At 34.9% G+C, this 24,138-nt stretch overlaps 1 protein-coding gene across 4 annotated transcripts in view; it reads left to right on the top strand.

The window, feature by feature from the left end:
• LOC136027477 (uncharacterized) overlaps positions 1-24,138 on the top strand; it is a 77,188-nt gene that overhangs the window by 39,767 nt on the left and 13,283 nt on the right. For all 4 annotated transcript variants that reach the window (XM_065704776.1, XM_065704774.1, XM_065704778.1 and 1 more), the window contains exon 4: positions 22,342-22,541. In XM_065704776.1, coding sequence (XP_065560848.1) covers positions 22,342-22,541 — 200 coding nt within the window. The remainder of the gene's footprint in view (positions 1-22,341; positions 22,542-24,138) is intronic.

Raw genomic sequence — 24,138 nt, 5'->3', positions numbered from 1 at the left:
TCTGGGGAAAGCATATTCATGGAAACATTATTATCTGAGTTTTTGTTTGCCAAGTTTTTAATTTAATAACTGAAGTGAGCTTTAGGTGATATGATGTAGGTGATCATAACATAAACGAAGTTTTGTTATGGATTCTATTATATAATTGAAAGATATCTTTTTGTATTCTAATGGGATCGAGTTGATTACTGATTATTGATCATTGATTATGACTGCAATCGGCTAGGTATCATTTTTCTAATGTGATGGTCCTGAGCACATCTGTTTTTCACTTCCGAGGCTTGCGCATGAGTTTGGATCCCCGCATTCCCATCCAGGACCCAATGTCCCCCACCAGGGTCCAGAATGCCTTTCCAGGGTCCAATATCACCCTCCAGGGCTCTTAATATCCCCCAAATTTTTTCCCCTAACCATTTTTTTTTACTTTTTTTAACTGAATTTTTTTCAAGTATTTTTTCCATGTCTTAAAATCACATGTACATTCTTTGATTCGTATAAAATTGTTTTAACAGCTAGAAAAACCAAGTGCTTTGTATTGGCATTACATGCGTACTTGTCCCGTTTTTTTAAGGATTCAGCCTCATTCTTACATGCATTCAAAATAGTTTTGTAAATTCATTGATTCGAATAAAATTGTTTTAACAGCAAAAAAAGTGGCTTATATGGGTATTTCATGCACAATCACCCCGTTTCTTAAGGAATCGGTCCTTTTCTCACATACTGTCAAAAATGGTTCGTACATTCTTGTATTCGTATTAAAGGCTTTTAACAGCTAGAAAAATAATAGTGGTTTTTTTGGGCATTTTATGCAAAGTCGTTCCGTTTTTTAAGGATTCAGCCATTTTTTTGCATTCTGTCAAAAATGGTTCGTACATTCCTTGATTTATATAAAACTTTTTTGATAGCTAGAAAAACAAAGTGGTTTGTGCGGGCATTTCATGAACAGTCACCCTGTTTTTTAAGTATTCGGTCTTTTTCTTGCATGCATTCAAAAATGGTTCGTACATTCTTTGATTCGTATAAGTTTGTTTTAACTGCTAGAAAAACAAAGTGGTTGGTTTGGATATTTCATGCTCAGTCGTCCCGCTTTTTTAAGGACTCGATATTTTTCCTAAATGCATTCAAAAATGGTTTGTAAGTTCTTTGATGAGTATAAAATTGTTTTAACAGCTAGAAAAACAAAATTTGTTGTGGGTATTTCATGGACAATTACCCCGTTTTTTAAGGATTCGGCCATTTGTATGCATGTTGTCAAAAATGGTTTTTACATTCTTTGATTCGTATAAAATTGTTTTAACAGATACAAAAACAAAGTAGTTTGTGTTGGCATTTCATGCACAATCGTCCCGTTTTTAAGGATTCGGCTTTTTCTCACATGCATTCAAAGTAGATTGTTTGTACATTCTTTGATTCGTATCAAAAAATTAACACCTAGAAAAACAAAGTGGTTTGTGTGGATATTTCATGCACAATCAACCCATTTTTTAAGAACTCGGTATTTTTCATACAATCTGTTCAAAAAAGGGTTTGTGCATTCATTGATTCGTATAAAAAAAAATTTCGAAACTAGTAAAACAAAGTGGCTTCTGTGGCATTTCATACAAAGTTGTCTCGTTTTTTAAGGATTCAGCCTTTTTCTTACATTCTGTCAAAAATGGTTCACACATTCTTTGATCTGTATAAAATTGTTTTATCAGCTAGAAAAACAAATTGTTTGGTTTCGCATATCATGCACAGTCGCCCCTTTTTTTAAGGATTCAGCCTTTTTTCTAGCACGTATTTTAAAAAGGGGTTTTTACATTGTTTGATTTGTATAAAATTGTTTTAACAGCTAGAAAAACAAAGCGGTTTTTATGTTCATTTCATGCACGCTCGCCCCATTTTTTAAGGATTCAGCCTGTTTCTTACATTCGTTCAAAAATGGTTTGTACAATCCTTGATTCATATAAAATTGTTTTGACAGCTAGAACAACAAAAGTGGTGTGTGGGCATTACTTGCACAATCGTCCCGTTTTTCAAGAATTCGGATTTTCTGTCTTAAATACATTCAGAAATGGTTTATACATTCTTTGATTCATATAAAATTGTTTTAACAGCTAGAAAACAAATGGTTTGTGTGGGCTTATCATGCACAACCGCCCGGTTTTTTAAGGATTCAGCAAAATTTTTTTTAACAGCTAGAAAAACAAAGTGGTTTGTGTGGCATTTCTTACAATATTGGCCCGTTTTTAAAGGATTCAGCCTTTTTTTTTACATTGTGTCAAAAATTGTTTATACATTCGTTGACTTGTATAAAATTACTTTAACAGCAAGAAAAAATTAGTTGTGTGAGTTATTCGTGCACAGTTACCCCGTTTTTTAAGGATCCGGCCTTTTTCTTACATGTATTCAAAAATAGTTTGTGCATTCTTGGATTCGTATAAAATTGAATTAGCAGGTAAAAAAAGACAGTGGTGTGTGTGGAACATTTCATGCAAAATCATGCTGTCATCACCATTTTATGTGCTGTCAAAATGGTTCGTACATTCTTTGATTTGTGTGAAATTGTTGTAACAGCTAGAAAAACAAAGTGGTTTGTATAAACATTTCTTGAAAAGTCGTCCCCGTTTTCTAAGGGTTCTACGTTTTTTCTTAAATGCATTAAAAAAAAATGGTTTGTTCATTTCTTGAATTGTATAAAATTATTTTAACAGCTAGAAAACAATGGTTTGTGTGGGCACTCCATCCAAAATCGCCCCGTTTTTTTTTAATAATTCAGCCCTTTTCTTAGATGTATTCAATATTCATTGTAATCGTGTGTATATTCTTTGATTCGTATAAAATTGTTTTAGCAGCCAGAAAAACAAAGCAGTTTGTATGGGTATTTCATGCACAATTGCCCCGTTTTTAAGGAGTCAGCCTTTCTCTTACATGCGCTCAAAAATGGTTTGTAAATTCTTTGATTTGCAAAAACTTGTTTGAATAGCTAGAAAAACAAAGTGGTTTGTGCGGACATTTCATGCAATTTCGTCTTGTTTTTAAGGATTCAGCCTTTTTTATACATGCTGTTAAAAATGGTTTGTACATTCTTTGATTCGTGTAAAATTGTTTTAAATTGCTAGGAAAACAAAATGAGTAACTCAATAAGTGTGCGCGCACGCTTACTAAGCCCTAACTAACCTAACTAAAAATCAGTTAACATTATGTAATCTTCGTGAAAAAAAAATCACTTGTGGCGCCTTCAATTCAATTCTGTACAAAGCAAAGAATTTACAAACCATTTCTGAATGCATGTAAGAAAAGGGCTGACTCCTTACAAAACGGAACGACTTTGCATGAAATGCCCACACAAACTACTTTGTTGTTCTAGCTGTTAAAAGAACTTAAAATAAATAAAAGAATTTACGAACCGTTTTTGAATGCATGTAACAAAAATACTGACTCTATAAAAATGGGGGCAATTTTGCATGAAATATCCATATTAACCACTTTGTTTTTCTAGCTTTTAAAACAATTTTATACGGACCAAAGAATGTACAAACCATTTTTTGAATGCATCTAAGAAACAAGCTGAATTCTTAAAAACAATAGCTAAGAGCTCCTATGGCACTCTTGACGGGCAATTGGATCCTGTCCTGTTATGTCAATCACGCATTTAAAGCTTGAGCTTATTCTCGAACTCGCCAAATCTCTGGAAATCCCTCCAACTCTTCCAAAAGAGATCAGATCTGGTCCGGTTATGTCAATCACGTATCTAGAACTTTTGCTTATTCTTCCTATCAAGTTTCATCCGATCTCTCCACTTTAATCGTTTTCCAAGATTTTCGTTTCTCCCCTCCACCGCCCAATGTCCCCGGATCTGATCCGAATTGAAAATTGAGCATCTGAGACGTGAGATAAAAATACCTCAATTTGTGAGATAAAAATACCTCAATTTTCACAATTTCCCCTCCCTCCAGCCCCCCAGATGTCAATTCGGCGAAACGACTGTTATCAAGTGAATTTGTGTAGGTCCCTGACACGTCTACCAATTTTCATCATCCTAGCATGTCCAGAAAGACCGAATTCGCCAAAGCACTCGAAATACACCGATACCCCCAAAGGACTTGTGCTTATTCTTCCCACCAAGTTTCGTCCCGATCTCTCCACTCTAAGCATTTTCCAAGATTTTTTGGTTTCCCCTCCAACTCTCCCCAATTTCAGCGGATCCGGTCGAGATTTAATATAAGAGCTCTGAGACACGAGTTCCTTCTAAATATCAAGTTTCATTAAGATCTGATCTCCTCTTCGCAAGTTAAGAATACCTCATTTTGTCTAATTTTTCCGAATTAACCCTCCTTCCACCTCCCTCCCCTCCTCCAGATGGTTGAATCGGGGAAGCATCTATTTCTAATTTAATCTGTTCTGGTCCCTGATACGACTGCCAAATTTCAGTGATCACTACATTGATCACGTGTCAAAACTAGCAAAACCGGGACCGACAGACTGAGCGACAGACAGACAGACCTACGGACAGAAATTGCGATCGCTATATGTCACTTGGTAAATACCAAGTGCCATAAAAACGGGGCGAATTTGCACGAAATGTCTACAAAAGCCACTTTGTTTTTCTAGCTGTTAATACAATTTTATACAAGTCAAAGAATGTACGAACCAATTTTTAATGCATTTAAAAATAAAAGTCGAATCCTTATAAATTGGGGCGACTTTTCATGAAGTGTCCACGCAAACCACTTTGTTTTTCAATCAAGGAATGAACGAACTATTTTTGTATGCATGTAAGAAAAAGGCCGAATCCTTAAAAAAAAACAGGGCGACTGTGCCTGAAATGGCCATACAAACCACTTGGATTTTCTAGCTGTTAAAACAATTTTATATGAGTCAAAGAATATACAACTCATTTTTGACAGCATGTAAGGAAAAGGCCGATTCCTTGAAAAATGGGACGGCTTTGCTTGAAGAAACCACACAAACCACTATTGTTTTTCTAGCTGTTAAAAGAATCTTATACGTATCAAAGAATGTACGAACTGTTTTTTACAACATGTAAGAAGAAGGCCGATTCCTTAAAATACGTTTTTTTGCATGAAATATTCATATAAACCACTTTATTTTTTTAGCTGTTAAAACAATTTCTTCGATTCAATGAATTTACAAAACCATTTTGAATGCATGTAAGAATGAAGCAGAGTCCTTAAGAAAACTGGACGTGTTTGTATCAAATGCCAACACTAAGCACATTATTTTTCTAGCTATTAAAACAATTTTATACCAATCAAAGAATATACATGTGATGCAAAGACGTGGGAAAAAATAGTTGAAAAAATTCAGTTAACAAAACTATTGGAGGGGGACTCGGGTCCCTGGCCTGGGACGTTGGGTCCTCGATGGTTGTGTGAGAACCCAAACTCGTGCGCAAGCCTTGGTAATGGGAAACAGATGTGTTCAGGACCATTGCATTACAAAAATTATACCTGGCCGGTTGTAGTCATAATCAATTATCAATAATCGGCTCGATACAACTAGAGTACAGAAAGATCTCTTCCAATTATATAATAGAATCCATAACAAAACTTCGTTTATTAGACATCATGTCACATCAAGCTCACTTCAATTATGGAATAAAATACTTGGCAAACTAAACTCATAATAATGTTTCCATGAATATTCTCGAACTATTTTTGTATGCATCTAAGAAAAAGGCCGAATCCTTAAAAAAAAGAGGTGACTATGCCTCAAATGCCCATAAAAACCACTTTGTTTTTCTAGCTGTTAAAACAATTTTATATGAATCAAAGATTATAAAACCCATTTTTAACCGCATGTAAGAAAAAGGCCGATTCCTTATCAAACGGGACGGCTTTACTTGAAATACCCAAACAAACCACTATTGTTTTTCTAGCTGTTAAAAGAATCTTATACGAATCAAAGAATGTACGAACTGTTTTTTACAGCATATAAGAAGAAGGCCGATTCCTTCAAAAGCGGGTTTTTTGTGCATGAAATATTCATATAAACCACTTTATTTTTTTTAGCTGTTAAAACAATTTCTTCGATTCAATGAATTTATAAAACCATTTTTGAATGCATGTAAGAATGAGGCAGAATCCTTAAGATAATTGGACGTGTTTGTATCAAATGCCAACACTAAGCACTTTGTTTTTGTAGCTGTTAAAACAGTTTTATACCAATCAAAGAATATACATGTGATGCAAAGACGTGGGAATAAATACTTAATAAATACTCGGTTCCCTGACCTGCGGCGTTGGGTCCTGGATGGTTATGTGGGAACCCAAACTCATGTGCAAGCCTCGGTAATGGGAAACAGATGTGTTCAGGACCATTACATTACAAAAATGATGCCTTGCCGGTTGAAGTCACATTCAATTATCAATAATAGGCTCGATACAATTAGAGTACAGAAAGATCTCTTCCAATTATATAATAGAATCCATAACAAAACTTCGTTTATTAGACATCATGTCACATCAAGCTCACTTCAATTATGGAATAAAATACTTGGCAAACTAAACTCATAATAATGTTTCCATGAATATTCTCGAACTATTTTTGTATGCATCTAAGAAAAAGGCCGAATCCTTAAAAAAAAGAGGTGACTATGCCTCAAATGCCCATAAAAACCACTTTGTTTTTCTAGCTGTTAAAACAATTTTATATGAATCAAAGATTATAAAACCCATTTTTAACCGCATGTAAGAAAAAGGCTGATTCCTTATCAAACGGGACGGCTTTACTTGAAATACCCAAACAAACCACTATTGTTTTTCTAGCTGTTAAAAGAATCTTATACGAATCAAAGAATGTACGAACTGTTTTTTACAGCATATAAGAAGAAGGCCGATTCCTTCAAAAGCGGGTTTTTTGTGCATGAAATATTCATATAAACCACTTTATTTTTTTTAGCTGTTAAAACAATTTCTTCGATTCAATGAATTTATAAAACCCTTTTTGAATGCATGTAAGAATGAGGCAGAATCCTTAAGATAATTGGACGTGTTTGTATCAAATGCCAACACTAAGCACTTTGTTTTTGTAGCTGTTAAAACAGTTTTATACCAATCAAAGAATATACATGTGATGCAAAGACGTGGGAATAAATACTTAATAAATACTCGGTTCCCTGACCTGCGGCGTTGGGTCCTGGATGGTTATGTGGGAACCCAAACTCATGTGCAAGCCTCGGTAATGGGAAACAGATGTGTTCAGGACCATTACATTACAAAAATAATGCCTTGCCGGTTGAAGTCACATTCAATTATCAATAATAGGCTCGATACAATTAGAGTACAGAAAGATCTCTTCCAATTATATAATAGAATCCATAACAAAACTTCGTTTATTAGACATCATGTCACTTCGAGCTCACTTCAATTATTGAATAAAATACTTGGCAAACTAAACTCAGATAATAATGTTTCCACGAATTTCCTTATCTCCGGAAGTTGAGATAACACCAAATGTTTTGCATGAATCATGTGATATATGTTTGCTCAGAACGATGGGATATGTCTCTGCTCGTAATGACGGAATATGTGTCTGCTCGGACCAATTGAAGGCGTATGGAGGATTTTAAAAAGGAAATGCAGGTACCTGGGATCGAAGGGGGTGTGCTGTTGTCGGAGTGCATATGGAGATACTACTAATTTTTATTTTCTTATCTACTGAAGCTCTTTTCTCTGTTGTTTTATCCTCAAATTCGTTCTAATTTGGCATTGAATAATGAAGCCCCAAAAGTTTTGACTAGAAAATATAATATAAAAGAGAAGAGAGTGGTCACTGTTACGAACCTAAATCGAACGACTCAACTTATAAGTTTCTTGGGTGACTAAACCTTGGCTTGATTTTAATTTCAATTTTTTGTTTTTTTTTCTTTGAAGTTTATAGGCTCATATATGATCCCTAAAACTATTATTTGCTCCCAAAACGACAAATAAAATTGGGAATTTCTGTATTAAATAATTTCTAGAACCCTTTTTAAAAATATGCCGAAAAAAGTCTGTTTTGTAATGTGTGAACAAATTAAAAAAAAAAGGCAATCTTGATTGGGATACCGACATATCTGGTTTCCCAAATTTTCTCAGCTGTTTACTTTCAGTAGTTCGTCAATATGGCAACTTCTCCACACTTGTAATGAATTCTTCCGCAAAGAAATTCCAGGAAATGATTCCAAAGAAAAGAATTCTTGGCAGTGCTCCGTGGAATTTATCTCGGTATTAAATTGTCAAAGTCCGGGTACCTTCTTTCAAGTCGAATTTAAAGATGACATAATTAAACGACATTGATCGAGCTCGTGAAAAATTAACTAGAATCGTCTGGTCATTTTTTTAGAGTGTGACAAATTTCATAGGAATATTTGTTGCTGACATGTAGTTATCATAACTCTTTATCTCGGTTTTAGTATTGTATAAGACAGCTTAGGTATAAGACAGAAGCCTCACAATTGGCCGAATAAAACTTTCATTTCTAGTTGTCCAAAGTATAGATAAAGTAACTTAGGGGTGGTATAGGACCTTGTTCTGATTTTTTTTCTTTTTTCCTAAAATTAATTCATTCAGAAATATTAACTATTTTGTTCACCGCCTCGAAAAAATGAGTTTAGTCTTGTTCGAGCGTGTGTACTTTGTTCAGGAGGGGTGGGGGAGAATTATATGGAAAACGTTATAAATTGTGAAAAGCCATTGATTTTCGCAGAGAATTTGAAAAAGGAAAGAACTACCTCCTTGATTGATAACGCAACAAAGAAACAGCTGAATAAAAAAGTACTTTTGTATGAATGTCGAAGAAAAACATGTAAAAACTATGCAATATTCAGGCATATGCGAAGGGGGCTTTTCGCACATGCCCCCTCCATCGCTGCCAGGAAATCGTAGAATTTTTATGATTTCCCTATAATCCCTTATTTTTCATAAGATGTGCTTATTTTGGCACTGTTCTTGAATTTTTATTTTTTTGATTGCAGTATTAAGGTTGGGACGAATTAAGCTTCGATACACCTTATAGTTTAAATCTCTTTTTTCTTGTCCTCTTGGATTCTTGGAGCTTTTGGATGTGATAAGAAAAATATCCAACATTTCGTTAAAAAAAAAAAACTTCGATTCAGCATTTTCATTTTGAAAATATTGAAAATGATGTCAACTATTATTGAGAATTTTCTTTTTAATTTTGGAATTACAGTTATTTTGATATATTGATTATATTGGATATGATCATATTAATTGCTATCAATAATATTTTACAATTATATTAAAAGAACTGTATTAATTTTAGAATATAAGAATAGTTTAAGAATTTTTCTACGTTTTTACTCTTCTAACTTTAACTTAGAAAATTCCTTGATTTGGAATTTTCAGTCTAGAGTGCCAGCCAATGTAGATTTACTAAAAATTAACGACAAATTTATAAGTTTCGTTTGGCCTATTGAGCTTCTCAAGTAGTGTTTTATTAATTTCAGTTTGAGAGAACAATCTTCCTTCCCTAGTGACTGTACAGACAGGAGTGTTAATAAAATTTCTAAATTTACAACATAATTCAAATCCATAGCAATTAACTCGTTTTAAAGTCTATTTCCATTTATATTTGACTTGTTCTCAATCGATAGTAGTTTATTAAGGGTAGAAATAGAAAGAATAAAAAAATACGAAACATTAGAAATTCTAACAAAATAGAAATAAAGAAACATATTGTATAGAAAAACAAATGCAAAGAAATGCAAATAGCAGAACAGGAATATGTACAAATTAAAAGTATATACAAAATAAAACAATTCCAAACTTTCTATGATGAGAAAATCCCATGAGGGTAACTCAAAGTTTACAAATCTGTACATATAGTTATGATTTTATAGAATATGATTTTTTTTATTTATATGGGAAATTTATTTTATTTATTATTTATGTTTTTTTATTCTATATGGGAATAGTTATGATTTTTTTAAAATGCATTTATTCTTTTTAAGTTTCCTTTTTTTCTTATGGAATTTTGTGTCTTTTCATGTGAGAGGGAATTCATCCCCTTATACCCCTTCCCCCTCTTTTAATGAGGGCAAGGACATGGACTCCCATGGGGGGCAGCCCCCCCCCCCCTCCCTGGCTAATTGATGATGACTTATGTTTTTGTTATGAATTTCTATTATACTGCATTAGAATTGCCGATTAGATCAGATAAGCCCCCACTGAAATTCACCTCATGGGTGCCCATGGGCAAGGATTCAAATTGCTCAAAAATCTTAAATATTATGGTTATTGCAATAATGTGCTCTGAAGTAAAGGCTTGAAATAAGAATTCTTGTAAGCTTGATTAATGGTTTTTTTTCCCTTTTCTTGTGTTTGTTAAGTCTTATTTCTCATCTAATATGAATATAAAAGAATTATATATTCATAGATTTCTTAATTCATATAAATTTTTGTAACTCTCAGCCAAACACTAATCTGAAATTATCTATCAGTATAGAGCGGGAACTAGGCAGTATATCTGAAGCAAATATTTTTCCTTGTACAATCAGAGTCAGCTGGTTCCCAATGCTCACAAGAGAGTCTACTTTTTTTATGCCTGGCCTTCGGTAGGCTCTTAGGCAAGTCGTGGTAGGAACAAAGTCAGTCTGTGACATTTCTTGTTACTACATTTGAATTTAAAGCATGTGAAGCATGGATCAAGATTCATTAAGTCGTCTGTTTTAAAGGACTGCTTTAAAAAGAGATATCAAACTTATCTGAAGCAAGGTGACATTTCTTCAATGGTTCTAAAAAATCGACCTTGCGAAATAGGAGCAAAAGGTGATATCAGAAATACTTCTCGAAATACCTTTCGTAGGCTCCGAAAATCTATCAGTCTATATCGTGTTACAACGTATTATTTTGTATTTTACTTTGCCACGACAGAGTAAACCTTGAGTGTGTAGGGAGTGCATTTTGGTAATAACTAATAACTTAACCAACGTCAATTAGTAAAGAGCAAAATTTGAGTCGGCAGGTGGTTAAATTGGAATCAGAATTTTTTACGATTCTAAATTCTTGAAAACACCGATTTTCTAATTACCGATTCTGTTTCCCATCACCGCTTGAAAGTTCTTCCAGGCTAGGATTTACGCATAGACCCACTAGGCCAGGGCCTAGGGGCGCAAAAAAAACATTGAGTGATTTTTTTTTTTTTTACAAAACTGGACTGATGTGATTATCGTCGAAGTGCTGGGTGGTGCACTTTGCTGCTGCGCTGCCTATTCACAGAAAAGTGATTTTAAAACAACACTGAAATTCCATAACAGCTTCTAAACTGTAATATATCTCCCAAGAATGGCACCTTAGAGCTCGGTATCACCTCCCTCTTGCACCACTTTTGGCTCACCACTCATCAGTTGCCTTATGTTCCTGGCTTCCACTATCCCCGAATTTTCGGGGATTTCCTGTAAATCTCTGTGTCCCCCAAAAAAATTGCTTGGGCCTAGGGGCACCAAAGATTTAAATCTGGCTCTCAATTCATCATTTAATCGATTCATCGTCATAATTATGCTACGAAGCTAACTTCTAACTTGTGTTATTTAATGTATATCTAGGAAAACTCTTTAGCCTTCACATGGGACTTTTTATTGGCGATCAAATGAATCAATACTATTTTCTCTTGAAGGACAAAAAATGTCTTGGAGTAGGCTATATTTCAAGCTTTTAAAGGATAGGTAATGGTCTTTATCTGCTAGGTTTAATGGTAGAAAATATCAAGGCATAAGTGTCGTAAAAATTCTGTAGAAACCCAAAAATAACCATTGATTCAGCCATTATTGAGCGTGACGCGTGTGAAGAACTAAAAATCTATGTGACTAAGAAATAAAAATAGAAGACACGGTCTAGGGTTATTGTAGGCTATCAACGGTTAAAGTTTATAGGATAATTAGGGTTATCCTTAATTAATTAGGGTTATGGTAGAAAATATCAAGGCATAAGTGTCGTAAAAATCCAGTAGAAATCCGAATATAGCTATTGATCCAACCATTATTGAGCGTGGAGCGTGTGAAGAACTAAAAACCTGTGTGACTAAGAAAAAAAAATAGAAGACACGGTCTAGGGTTATTGTAGGCTATCAACGGTTAAAGGTTATAGGATAATTAGGGTTATCCTGGCTTTGGGTCATTCCAAAAATACAAGAAATTCCAGAATATGTTCTATATATTCGGCTAATTTAGTGCTATTGATACAATGAATATACGATATTCAATCAGAAGGGCAACTCTTGTTCAGGCGCGTAACTCAGTTTATGAGGTTAAATGAGTTGTAGCCAAGCTTTCAATCCTAGATCTATGAGCCCTGAGGAAAACAACCGCTTTTTGAACAGACTCTCTTTGATATTTCATAGAGAGTATTAGAGCCAGGTGAATGGAACTTTCAGAACTTTTATATGAATGAAGCCCTCAAATATCAAATTCTGAAAGAAAATATACATATGAAGTCCTATGGACAAATAAAACTAAACTAACCTAAAACAACAAACCACTAGATTAGAATAGACCTTTTCTAAGCAACGGTGAGAAGTGCCGTATATACGTTGAAAGGTATTTTCTGTTAATTTTTTACTCTTTGTTTATTTTCGTGTACCGAGGACGGTCGAACGGAGGTTTCCGTCGAGAAACCTGCTTATATGTTCTTCCTATTTTTTCGCTGGCTGGAAATATCCTCGTTTTCTTCTTCTTCACAATTTGCTTCACTTCGTCATGCATAGTCAGCGTGGTAATATTTATTAAAATTTTTAGCTTCTTTCAATTAGCTCCACGGATTGTTTTTAGTATTTCAAAAGAAGTTTGTCTAGAAGGCAATTATTTAGTCTATGTCTAGGTTGAGTAGTTCTAGACTTTCAGAAATAACGTAAACTGCTCGCCACTGGGAGGTCTTGGTGAAAGTGTATCAAGCCTGGTGGGGAGTTCTGCACGCGGTGGAATTGCGCGGCACACACGGTGCTTCAAGATTTACACGATGTGGTGGAAAGTGACGACCTCTCGGTGCATGCACCAGTTGTCATTTACTTCACCATGTATATCTGCATTATTTTTTCTTGTATGATGAATTTAGCGACGAATATATTGAGCCAAGTTTGCACTATTTTGATTTTTAAAAAATGACTTAGAAATATTGTATGCCTTGAGCATGCTCTTGGAACAGTCCTAGTCATTGATTTAATTAAATCAGGAACACATTCTCTCGAAAATTTTGTTGTGGCCGAAAAAGAGGAAAACTTGTAAAGGTTTAAGCGGTGGTGCCAATATGGAAGGTGCCATTTGTACCACCATGATGCCCTTTCCCATATTTCGAAAAGTATGTTTTTTTATACTGTTACGGAAAAATGGTTTTGAGGGCATTTTCATTGGAAAAAAGTAAAAAAAATTGCCACCCATAGGTTTCGAAAAGGAACATTTTGCCCCCCTCTCCCCCTCCCCTGTATTTCCTTTAGATTGTTCCAATGGTCTCTAGGACGCAATTATAGAATAAGTCTTCAAAGCTTTCTATGTTTTTCTAACGAGGGAAGCATAAACTGTTAATATGGTATATTTTACGTTGTAGATGGCATTGTAGTCCCATAGACAAATAGGTCTTGTGTAGCTCTATACTATTTTTTCCAAACCGCATTTCGCTCCAATGACATGCATGGAAGTGCGATTAAAAATTTAAAGATTCAAACACATTAAATATAACAGAAACGTAATTAAATATGCTGATGAACATGCAATATCAGCTATTTCACAAAATGAACAAAACTCCAAAAACAGGTCATACACAAAAAAAATTGTGACGAGGCATAAAACTGTAGTCTTGATTAGGACTGGAAAGGGGGAAGGTAAGTTATTGCCTTAAGGGTTGCGTTGTCTGTGTAAGTTTTTTTTTCTGTGGTATTTTTCTGCAGTTGTATGATTTTAAGGATTCCGCATAAGATGGAAATTTCCGATAAATCGGTAACTGGGATTCGGTTTCAACCACCTGCCGTATTAAATTTTGGAATTCGGTTCGTATTCTTTTAGATTGGAAAACGCAAAAATAGTAACATGACAAAATTTCTTATTTTGGTGCAAATTAGTACTGTATGCTTAAATAACATTGCTTGTTTCATTATCCTTAACTATATAATCCTTATAATCCTTTTAATCCTGATAATATAATCCTTATAATAATATATACAAAATGCCTTCATTGAGCATTCATTACTAAAATAAGATAATGAAAAAAGATGGCATTTTTGATTTAAAATTTCGAACAGAATTGATGCTAATCATGTAGAAGGTTTTCCGCATAAGGATTCTAAGGATTGTAAGGTTTTAAGGATTCCGCATAAAATGAAAATTTCCGATAAATCGGTAACTGGGACTCGGTTTCAACCACCTGCCGTATTAAATTTTGGTATTCGCTTTGTGTTCTTTTAGATTAAAAAATGCAAAAATAGGAACATGACAAAATTTCTTATTTTGGTGCAAATTAGTACTGTATGCTTAAATAAAATTGCTTGTTTCACTATCCTTAACTATATAATCCTTATAATATAATCCTTAACTGGCTAAATAGTGGGCGGAGTAAGTAGAGGCTCTCAAGGGATGATAAGGCATAGAGGTGCGTACCCAAGAGGGGCTGAAGCTCCGCTTCCACCCCCAAAGCTCTTCCGCGTTGTAAAGATGTGCCATAATACTACAGAACACTTGCGATTTTGTTGAATTTGTTTATTTTGATTTTTTTCAATATAAATGTTAAAACATGGCAATTGTTAATTTAGAGTGCGTATTTGAGTAATTGTTGCAACTTCATCATCCTTTTTATTGATTTACATTTTTGCTCGACATATTCGTGTAGAATTTTGCTAGCTAGTCAGTCATAATCAATTAATAATAAAAGGCTCGATACAATTAGAGTACAGAAAGATCTCTTCCAATTATATAATAGGATCCATAACAAAACTTCGTTTATTAGACATCATGTCACTTCAACTATGGAATAAAATACTTGGCAAACTAAACTCGAATAATAATGTTTCCATGAATTTCCTTATCTCCGGAAGTTGAGATAACACCATATGTTTCGCAGGAATCATGTGATATATGTTTGCTCAGAATGATGGGATATGTCTCTGCTCGAAATGACGTAATATGTGTCTGCTCGGACCAATTGAAGGCGTATGGAGGATTTTAAAAAGAAAATGCAGGTACCTGGGATCGAAGGGGGTGTGCTGTTGTCGGAGTGCATATAGAGATACTACTATTTTCTATTTTCTTATCTACTGAAGCTCTTTTCTCTGTTGTTGTATCCTCAAATTCGTTCTAATTTGGCATTGAATAATGAAGCCCCAAAAGTTTTGACTAGAAAATATAATATAAAAGAGAAGAGAGTAGTCACTGTTAAGAACCTAAATCGAAAGACTCAACTTATAATTTTCTTGGGTGACTAAAGCTTGATTTTAATTTCATTTTTTTTTGTTTCTTTCTTTGAAGTTTACAGGCTCATGTATGATCCCTAAAACTATTATTTTCTCCCAAAACGACAAATAAAATTGGGAATTTGGGTATTAAATAATTTTTAGAACCCATTTTAAAAATATACTGAAAAAAGTCTGTTTTGTAATGTATAAGCAAATTTAAGAAAAGGCAATCTTGATTGGGATACCGACATATCTGGTTTCACAAATTTTCTCTGCTGTTTACTTTCAGTAGTTCGTCAATATGGCAACTTCTTCCCTTCTTCCTCCTCTTTTTTTCCCTTTATGAAGATCTGGGCTCTTAGCCCCCCCCCCTCTCAGTCCTCACCTCCTATTGTGATTGTTTTGTAATATAACTGTTGAAACCTGCCAGTTCGGTAATTTAGAGTGCGCATTTGAGTAATTGTTATGACTTTATTTTTTATTTTATTGATTTATATTTTTGCTTGACATATTCCTGTACAAGTTTGTGATCCTCCTTTTTTCTTTCCCTTATAAGAATTCGGCGTCTCTCCCCCCCCCCTCACGATTTGATTGCTTGGTATGCCCAAGAAGACGTATAAAGCTATTGATTGTGTATTTGGAATGGTTTGAAACATCTGAACTAGTTCCAAAGGAAAATAAAAGGTGTTTATACCAAATAATAATCCATCTTTGCTCATTACTCTTCAATTCGTTCTCTTTTTTGTATTTGTTTTTCAAAGCAAATTAATCTCTATATTTCCATAGGAATGAATTGAGTTTTGCCTTTTAAAGGATTGTCATAAAGGATTACTGTAAATAAGAAAGAATAAGAAGGAGCAAATACGGCCGGTAAGAAATTGTCGCCATCTACATGGTATGCCCTCAGTCTACTCAGTACGATTTTCTTTCAAATGGAAGAAATGAGTGATATTGAAATTTCAAACTAATACATTTTTTTTGTATTTGGCCGATTGCTACCTCCTCAGTCACTTGCCCTTTACGGTAATGTTTTACTTGTGCTTTACTGAAAGCATTTTTGAGGGCAACTAACATAACTATTTGGTAATTACAAAGGTTTTACTTGTCAATGCCTTTTCGAAACATATGAAATGAAAATTGTTAAAAGTAAATGTACATCAGTTAGCCTCTCCATACTTCTTTGTTCATTCTCCTTGCTTCTGAAGTAGCCTATCTGGGAAGTAATTCAAACGACTGGATATTTATGGGGGGAGGGGGGAGTCCCTCAAACTCAGAATAATTTCTGTTCGATTCAAGTTTCTATTTTGCTTTTTATTTTCAAGTGAAAGAACATGTCCATTTAATGAACTTCTGTTTATTCAACTTCTGTTTATTCTGTTTCTTATCAGATCCCGAGCTATCTGAGTTAGAAGGGAGTGGGGGGGTGCCTGCACAATGCAGACGATTGGTCTGCATGCGAAAGAGTTATTTTGTTTATTTTTATTCTCCCCTCATATACGCAATAATTTCTGTTCTTTTTAAGCTTAAATGTTGCTTCTTACTGTCATTTGAAAAAGTTTGTGTTTTATTTAATCTTAGACAAGACTGGCTATTTGCTATAATCTAGAGTGAAAAAGATAGATTGGGCCGTCCAGTGTGTTTCTCCACAAAGGAACTGAGCAATGAGGATAGGATGCTCATGAACCTCCTCTATGAACTCTGGAACCTCCTGAAATGGAGGCTCCATGAACCCTTTTCATCCTAAATTAAAATTGTGTGATTGGGAAAGAGGATATAGACATTGGAGGACTTGAACCTGCCTTTTATCTTGTAAATAAGAGGGTCATTTGGTTAGACAGAATATTTTGATCGAAATAATTTAAAACTAATATTACATGAAATAATTATGGAAGGGATAAATTTGTCGAGAGGGGAAATGGAGCAAGTTTTTTTTTTAATCCTGCGTGCGCGTCAGGCTGTGGTCAAAATCTCGCTGCCGCACTCATTTTTCTTGGGAACTGGTAACCCATAAGGTAAGAAAATAGACACATTTTCTCAGACTTGTAACACTTAATGAGTAACTTCGAATTTTAATTGTACGTATTTGGAATCACCATATAAGGCCTAATCTCTTAATTTAGGATGCATGATCAAAATTTTGAATTTTGGGTATTCTTAGCACGAGTCATTCTTCACTTAAAGTCCGTTACCACAAACTGTTTAGTATAGCCAAGGAACCGACAGGGTTTCGGGCTGTCTTGGCTTCAGGTGGCTTTGTACTGTGATTACTTGCTATTATTGCTATTAGTAGCAGTTATGTGTTCTTTGTTTATTCCTAATTTTTGGCCAGTACCTTCAACAGAATTGAGTTGGTTTTCGGGAAAAAGAGTCTGCTACCCCTTTCAGATTACAGAAGAGATTGTATCCTTTTAGATATTCTACAACCGTCCCAAAAGTAGAATCAATCCTGCAATGCAGTTTTGAAAAAAAGCTTTGCTTAGCAGTCTGAAGGGATTACAGGAGAAGGGGAACAAAAATAAATCGGTTAGTGCTCTGTATTTGCAGATGCTCCCAACAAAGAATTCATTATTAAAGACCTACGAAGGGATCAAGATAAAAACTTGCCTTAAAGTAGACGTTCTGAATAATTTAGGTTATCTTTTTCTGCAGTGGAAAAAGGAAGCTATTTTGGAAAAATTATTTAGGCTAAAGGGAAAATGATTTTCTGTAGTTCGAAAAAAAAGAGAGGGACAGTGTTTTGACATTATTAAAGCAGAAAAGGGACAAATATAGTATTGCCCAGAAGCGGGACAATCTGTCTTGGTATATGCTGGGTTTTTATTTTCTTCTTCTTTTTAAAACCAGTTAGGGTCACAGTATTCGTTTGTAGATTCTTTGAATTTACTGATCAGTCCAAAATCGGTCAAATCGTAGCGCTTTGAGCCGTGACTCTGCGGCCACAATATTTTGTTTGCTGAAAGGTAAAATTTGAAGTTTAAATTATGATTTTTTTGGAAGGTAAGTGTATTTAGTATGAATCTTGGAAGAATTTTTTCTTACCCACCCTTGAATCTGTAGACATGAGGAACCGTCTTTTTTTAATTGATAAAGCAAAGTAGAATGAACTATGTGTATAGCGATTTTCCATTGTTTTTGCAAGTACTGTTGGAAATTAATTGGAAAGATTACCCATGATGCTGAACAGAGCCATAAACAGTTGAAATGAAATACGACTTTCTAAAAAAAAAGTAAATAAACCTTAAATCCGAAGAACCAACATAATGATATCTTTTTGATTATTATTTGGCGTGTTTTCTTCAAGGCAAAATCTTATGTTTAATTTGCTACGATTTAAAACTTCATTATTTTTTTTGCCCAATGCAAGCTTTCCCATTCCCTGAAAAAAGTAAATCTAAGAAAATTGATTAGAAAACAAAATAAAGGTTTCCAGCCAAAACCAAGCGATGACGGAACATTTTGTTGTTACTTAGAAATTTCTCAGAATAAAGTTTAAAGTAAAAACAACTTATATAAACCAAGATAAATATGAAGTGTTTCAATTCCCAACTACTTATCCAGTCTCTAATATGAAAAAATGACAAAATAATTCTGTATATTTTTGGAGGTTCATCCACTCTCCTCCACCTGGCGTAAATCATGGGAACAACTCTTATACTGCCAGGAATAGTACACTGTGCCAGTTTGCGCCAGATTAGATGCATTTCAAAATATACACGGTACCCTCCCGCCGTGTATGGTGTGTGCAACCTGGTGGACACGGTTTTGAAGGTGGATGGCCCTTCGGACCTTCTAGAAAGTATCGTTCTTTGTTTTCTTATGTGCAGTATGATTGGAATTCGAAGGTCTTACTCGTTTGAGGTCAACACCCCTCACCCTTCAGAAAAAGGTTAAGGTGACCACCATTCTTAGAAATTAACCGCAGGATAAATCATCCATAATCATTTAGACTACATTTGATTTTTTTTTGTATTCATTTATTTAGATTTTCTTTATTTCGGAGTTAAAAGCATATGTAAGAAGTATTTTGTCCTATAAAAAATAACTTAAACAGAAAAGAAACAAGAAATCACCAAATTAAGAAAAAATTCACTACGGAGGGAATAAGATAACTAAGCTATAAAGATAACTATGGGGGCAAAGTCTATGAGAGCGTCCAATAAAACATTCCAACAGTTCCTGGAATCAAATGGCCTTCTAGACGAATGCCAATATGGATTCCGGAGGAAATGCTCAACATTAGACTGCCTAGCGGCATCCAAAATAGGGCAAACAATGCGGGCTGTGCCTCTGCACATGACTGGCTCCAGCCTCTAAATGGAAGGTTTGATGTAGCTTCGCTGGCTAATTTCTACAAGTACATAAATTTGCCTTCCTAAACGAGCTCTCTCCTATTGTTCCCCCCTTTGTCCAACCGACAAGGCGGACGCAAAGGCGCATAGCTCTGCCCTATTATCTGAAAGAGGACACTCCAAGAACCGAGTACTTGAGGAAGAACTTCATCCGGTGTTGGACTTCTATCTGGAACCATCTTCCAGGGGAAGTTATTCCTGCTAATCCCTCTGTTGACTCCTTCAAAAGAAGGTTCAGCAGACATTTAAAACCTCGATGTATTCAAAAAGAGGTAATTGAATAGCGGCACATCAAATACCTTTAGGTACCTGGCGCCGTGAATGTAGGGATAAAATTTTTTTACTAACATTGAGGCTGCGGTTGTGTCTTAACTCTCAGTAACTCTGCCCAAATTCGTTTAGTCAACTTTGAATTTATTTTGTGCTTCACTAGGCTATCTTATGAAGACTAGAATAGCCCAGAAAATCCACTAGAGAAATCACTAGCCCGAAGAAAATCTAGCGATTAATTACCATGGATTGCAACCCTGTGCCTATGTCAGAGCTCCTGGTAAGTCTTCACCTGTGACAGGTGTGACTGCAATGTTGCCCGAGCATAAAACAAGCGTTATTTGGAAACATTTCCAATATTTTATTTAACTAAAAATTTGAATTTTCTATAAAAAATTACCGTATCGAATCAAATTGGCTTCGTCAGAGGGATACTGCTAACCTCTAAAGACTTTGGAGGTGTTGCACCAGCTATAATAATATGGCAGCACAACTTGTGTTTTTAGATTCAATTCATACTTCAATACAAAGTTTCCGATACTTTACTTATACATGAACTAACGTTATCAGTATATTTTTGTGGTTTCTTTGTGGTTTATAAAGTGTTCTGCTTGCTTGGAGCTATCGTTTGCTAGTATTTTCTAAGTTTTATTGCGATATGGTTTTCTTTAGACGTAAGGTAGGGTGTTGTTTTCCCTGTTCGGAAAGTTTATTGGAAAAGTTGTACAGAGTCCTCTATAATTGTAATTTTGTATATGCTTAATGCTTAATCTATGTTTAATACATGCCTCTCAACATATTATTGCTAAAAGCTCATCTAGGAACATGTGAGAGCACGATAGCACACTTGGCCGCTATAGATTCTATAGGTTCATTTTTTGCTACTTCTATAATCTAGATTCTAGATTATGAAGTCTCAACAGTATTTCACCAACAGCTCATCTAGAAGTTTTTGGAAATATAGCAAGGCAATTGCCTAACTATCAATAAAAGATTATTTCAACTTTACAGAATGAAAACAGCACGCCATGGCCGGCATATAATTTAGACAACAATTATTCCACTAGACAGAATATTCGTCCAGTATAAAAAAGAATTACATAATAGACAAAATACGTTGATCTTTGTTGACGTTGATTCTATTGACGTCTGTCAACAGAATAATAAAGGAATTAACTAATCAAAGTGAAAACTATTAAACCCTGTAATGGCACAGTGGTCTCAGATTGGCAATACGGGGCCTGGGGTTTGATCCCTGCAGTAGGAGGGCTAGGAATTGCATGGAGACTATGCATTAGCGTCTCCAGATAACCAAAACAAGAAGGAGAAGCAGAAAATTAACATTAACTTTATGCATGGCAAAGTTTCGAAGCTCTACCAAAACTAGTTCTCGGTTATGATGGCTATTAATAGTAGACTATTATTATAGACAAAAATTTATACAACGTCATATTAAATTTATACAACGGCCTCAACGTCATAAAGCTCACAGACTCAACTCACCGATTGTACCAGTTTTCATCCCAGGGTAAAAAAAAAAATTGGAGATGATTTCACTAAAATTTGTTAGTGTCAGCGACGTTTGGCTGAAAAACTACTAACAGGAATAAATTTAATTTAAGAAAAAATAGAATCAAAGAAAAAAACGGAACGAAGAATGTGTGGGGAAAACAAAATTGGAAACATATTGAGGTGGATTGTTATTTTTTTTCTGATTTGGAGGAAAAATGTTTTTTTTTTTTTTTCTTTCCTTGAGGCAAGTCAATGAATTTTAATTGGAGAGTCTTTTAGGGGTGAATATTTTTGATACGAGAATTCATTACTTCTTATTTTGTGAAATGCAATCATAACCTTATTCTCATGCCTTCTGATGCTTTTAATTTCTGGTTTTTTTTTATTGTTATTTTTTTAGCATTAAGGAGTATGAGACTTTATTCTATTTAGCAATTATTTTAAGAGCTATTTCTTGGATGCATTCAATACTATCCAAAACTAAATGAATTTTAGGTTTTTTGTTTGGAGGATATTTCATTTGATTTGATTTAAATTAAGATGTATTTGTTTGTTGGTTGGTGAGTGTGACCCCATAGTACAGCTCATCAAATGGTTTTTTGCAATTGTCTCAGAAGTATGGAAATGTAAGATGCAACTTTCGGGGGTGATAGGGACGACATGGCTGCCACCATCAGTTCCACAGGTTTTCTTTCTTTGTGTCTGGTTTCGAACCAGAAAATGGTATTTTTCGTTTTTGCTTTGTTTTTCTCGTTACCTAGAAAGCTTCTAGACTTTTGCTAATGATCCAAATTGTTTAAATTAAGAAAACAAGTCTCATTTTACATTGCAGTCTAAGGGTCGGAAGGCATCATTTCGGGGATTTCTGCGAATTCAGTTAAATATCAGTAGAAAAATCAATGTCTTGGCTGGGACAACACCTCCATCATTATATGATCTTCTACAAGCGGACGATGCTACCTCATTGGCTGGAAAAGAAATGACGTCATTTTCACTGCCCAGAGGTGCTTTCAAATCTGTTCATGTCACAAGGTATGAGGTTTGGTAGTAAACCGTAAACTAGAAATAAAAAGGTTTGGACTGAAAGCATTTGTGGTAATTTTCTACCTTCAAATCCTGGTTGCGGTGGTAGCTAGCAGCCCAGTAAGAGATGATCACATCCAATACTAAGAAATGTAATAACCCATAACACCTTAAAATAGTGTCAGATCAAAACAAGAAGTAAACTATTAGAACCACCTCGTCCGTAACCCCTATTGAGAAAGGGGGGCATTTTTGACCATTGGTGTCCGAAAAGGCTAAGGGGATTAAGAGGAAGCATTCAGGGAATGTTGAGGGGAGTGTTAAACTAAGCAAAACGCACTATGTGCATGCAGATGGCAATAGGGCGTTTCTCAGGATCGACTTAGGGTATTAAGTTGGAGCTTTCTGGAATGATTAGAAGGATGATAACATATTAAATACATTCTCATACATCCAATTTTATAGGGGGAGGGGCTTTTTACTGAAGGATCTCCAAGTCGTGAACTTATACGTTTTTTCTCAATTTTCTCGGGAAAGGGGTGGTTATAGACGAAGCTTAAAGGTTATTTCCCACTTATGCCTGAGTACTTATTACGAGATAGATCATAAATAAAAGTTAAGCAATAAAGAATGAACGTCTTACATCTTGGAATAGTAATGGAACATGGAATTGGTAACCAGTTAAGATAGGTAAAGCCAATTAACTCCGACTAATCAATCGTGACTAAACATCCATAATCAGATCAAATGAATATTAAAAAGTGGTTTACGATATGCGAAAATCTTACTTTGCAATATGCAAAAAGTTTCTATTCAGATTTTTCATGTTTCCTTCCATTTTCATGAACGTTTTAAAATCATTTTAAATAATGTATTTATCTAACTATTCTCATCATTTCGTTATGACGTGAGGTTGTAGATATCAAGCTGAAAATGGATAGCCTGCTATCGAACAGGTGTGATGATTCAAGCAGTGAAAGAATCGGTAAGAGATTCATTAACAAAAAATTAAGGCCATATCTGGTCCCATTAAGGGGCGGGGGGTGTACGTTTTGTGAAAGTGACCGTTTGTTAATTGGGGAATCGATTGTCATTGATCTCTGATCAATTGTTGTTATTTTATTTCCTTCAAAATACCCCCAAAGACAGTAATGCCAACACATTTTGACCTTAGCATTAGCGGCGTCAATTCTCGAAAATGAAGGGGAGGAGTGAAGGTAGCTCAGTGGTAGAGTGTTCGCTTTGCGGATCAAAGGCCTGAGGTTTGATCCCCCGCAGCTCCAACCATTGAACCATTATTTTTTTATTGTGAATAAAAAGGGCCCAGTTTTTGTACAAGAGGAATTTAAGCTGTATATATATATCGACTTACTAGTATTCGATATCTCTAAGAGAGCCAATAAGGAGCATAAAACCTTACTGTATTTGCTGCACCGACTCAATGCTATTCATTGTCTCTAAGAGGGATAAGAAGGAGCCTTAACCTTTCTATATCTGCTGCACCGACTCAGTACCATACTATTTTTTTGGAGCACGATTCACTACCATTCGGTATCTCTAAAAGAGCCAACAAGGAGTCTAAACCCTTTCTATATTTGCTCCACCA

The sequence above is a fragment of the Artemia franciscana genome, chromosome 5 (assembly GCF_032884065.1).
Source record: "Artemia franciscana chromosome 5, ASM3288406v1, whole genome shotgun sequence".
Lineage (NCBI taxonomy): Eukaryota > Metazoa > Arthropoda > Branchiopoda > Anostraca > Artemiidae > Artemia > Artemia franciscana.
The sequence above is the reverse complement of the archived record's forward strand: the minus strand, read 5'-3'. Positions and strand labels throughout refer to the sequence as shown.